This window comes from Hemisphaericaspora subhashii (genome assembly GCF_019202705.1).
Source record: "Hemisphaericaspora subhashii strain CBS 10753 chromosome Unknown scaffold312, whole genome shotgun sequence".
NCBI lineage: Eukaryota > Fungi > Ascomycota > Pichiomycetes > Serinales > Debaryomycetaceae > Hemisphaericaspora > Hemisphaericaspora subhashii.
Window position 1 is genome coordinate 1 of NW_026057412.1, and position 1764 is coordinate 1764.

The 1764-nt window shown below is 37.8% G+C and overlaps 1 protein-coding gene across 1 annotated transcript; it reads right to left on the minus strand. All coding sequences in view use genetic code 12, as the record gives it.

The window, feature by feature from the left end:
* On the minus strand, positions 1-699 carry J8A68_005306 (CHS2; the record flags this gene model as incomplete). Its single annotated transcript, XM_049409358.1, has 1 exon — positions 1-699. A coding segment is annotated over one exon (699 nt), but the record flags the coding sequence as incomplete, so codon positions are not given.
* Between the last annotated feature and the right edge of the window lie 1065 nt (positions 700-1764).

The following is a 1764-nucleotide window of genomic DNA, read 5'->3' on the forward strand; positions in this document are numbered from 1 at the left end:
AAACCCACCGCCTTCGACATCAGGTTTATAATCCGGTAACTTAGACAATAATTCTTTTGCAATTGGACAATCCAAGACCAAGTGTCCGTTGTGAGCTTTGAAGGGTGCAGCTTTAGGGAACAGTGGTTTGGGAGGTTTTTCAGGAGCACCATCGTAGTCATAATCCTCATTATCAGATTCATCTCGAACAGTTTCGTCCAGTTCACCATAACCCATTGCAGAAGCTGAGCGAGGTACAATAGTCAATTCATATTCATCACCTTTGAACATACCATAATCTGGACGTCCACCATACTCTTGGTCACCAAATACTTCACTAGAAGAGGATGCGAATGGTCTATAACGAGAAAGAGTAAATCTCCTTTGGGGTTGCATTTCATAATCTCCAGAAAACGGATTTCCTTGATTATCAGATGGTATTGGACTAGTGTCAAAAATAGGACGGTCAGGATATCCTTGTATGTCAGATCTAGCATGGAGATGAGAGGGTGGTGGTCGTTGGAAATCGAGCGATTCAGTTGATTCATCTTTGCCGATATTACTACTTATAGTACTAAAATAGTCTGGTCTTAAGGGTATGGTATCAGGTTCATCCTCTTGAAAAACAAAAGTTGATGTATTGTCTTCAGATTGGCCTCTATAACTTGTATCGAGATTAGGGCTGAGAAAATCCTGCTGTCTTCCTCTGTTCAGACTCATGTTTGGAAAATTTTGGTTCCTATTAAGGAGAAACAGAAAAAGAGATCTACAATATTTCACAATTGGAAAATCAAACAGGTTTTATTTCAATCCTTGATTAGACAACGGGGGGAGAGAGAAAGTATTGGGGAAGGGGAGCAGTAGGGCTGATCTGAAAAAAATCGATGATCTCTCTTGAAATAGGAACACCGTAATTGCAAAAAATAAATTAAATTTGTAATTTGAATTATTATTTTCAATTGTTTCTAATTTTGGAACACAGAATTTAAATCTTACATTTTAATTGTAGTCCGAATCGAATGACCTTGTCATTTTGAGATGGTGGCTTTAAGTGTGACTCTTCAATACTGAATCATGATTTTGTAGTGTTTTGTAATTGGATCTTGATATGCTATATATTCATGAGACTGAGGCTGCATAAGCCTCCGAAACGTTTTTAAAAGTATGGTGGACACCAAAAAAAATATCTTCGAACCCTACACTACGCTTACTCAGCCACTTAAATAGGCACAAAATGAGAATAATCTAATACACACTGCCACTTAATTTGAGATATATTTAGATTGGTAGTAATCGGTACGTATGTAAAACAGGCGTACCCATACCCTCTTGATAAGTAAAGAAATATTGGGGCGGACTTAGTTTCAGCCGTACTCTGCACTGTCGAATATTTTCCAGATTCTTTAGAAAACGTCCCTAATCCCACAGGTTTAGACAGGATTATGAGACAAGCTATTCGAATCACGACAATCAGTTTGGTTAGCTTTTTCTTCTTGAATCACTTGCTAAACCCCGTTCATAATGCTTTTGTGGCGATGTCTGGAAATTTTATTAGATAGGGAAACAACAAGCGAAACAACAAGCGACCAGATTTGATCCGGGCAATAATAAACAAAGAATTTAGAGAAACGAACATCTCACTAAGATGTTATTGAAATCATCCACTACAAATTCGAAACAAATTATGCTAATACAAAGTTGAAGATTCTTACAACGGTGACATTGAAGATAGAAGTGTGCAAAAACAATTCCGCAAAATCTCGGCAACCTGCAACGCCATCTAGC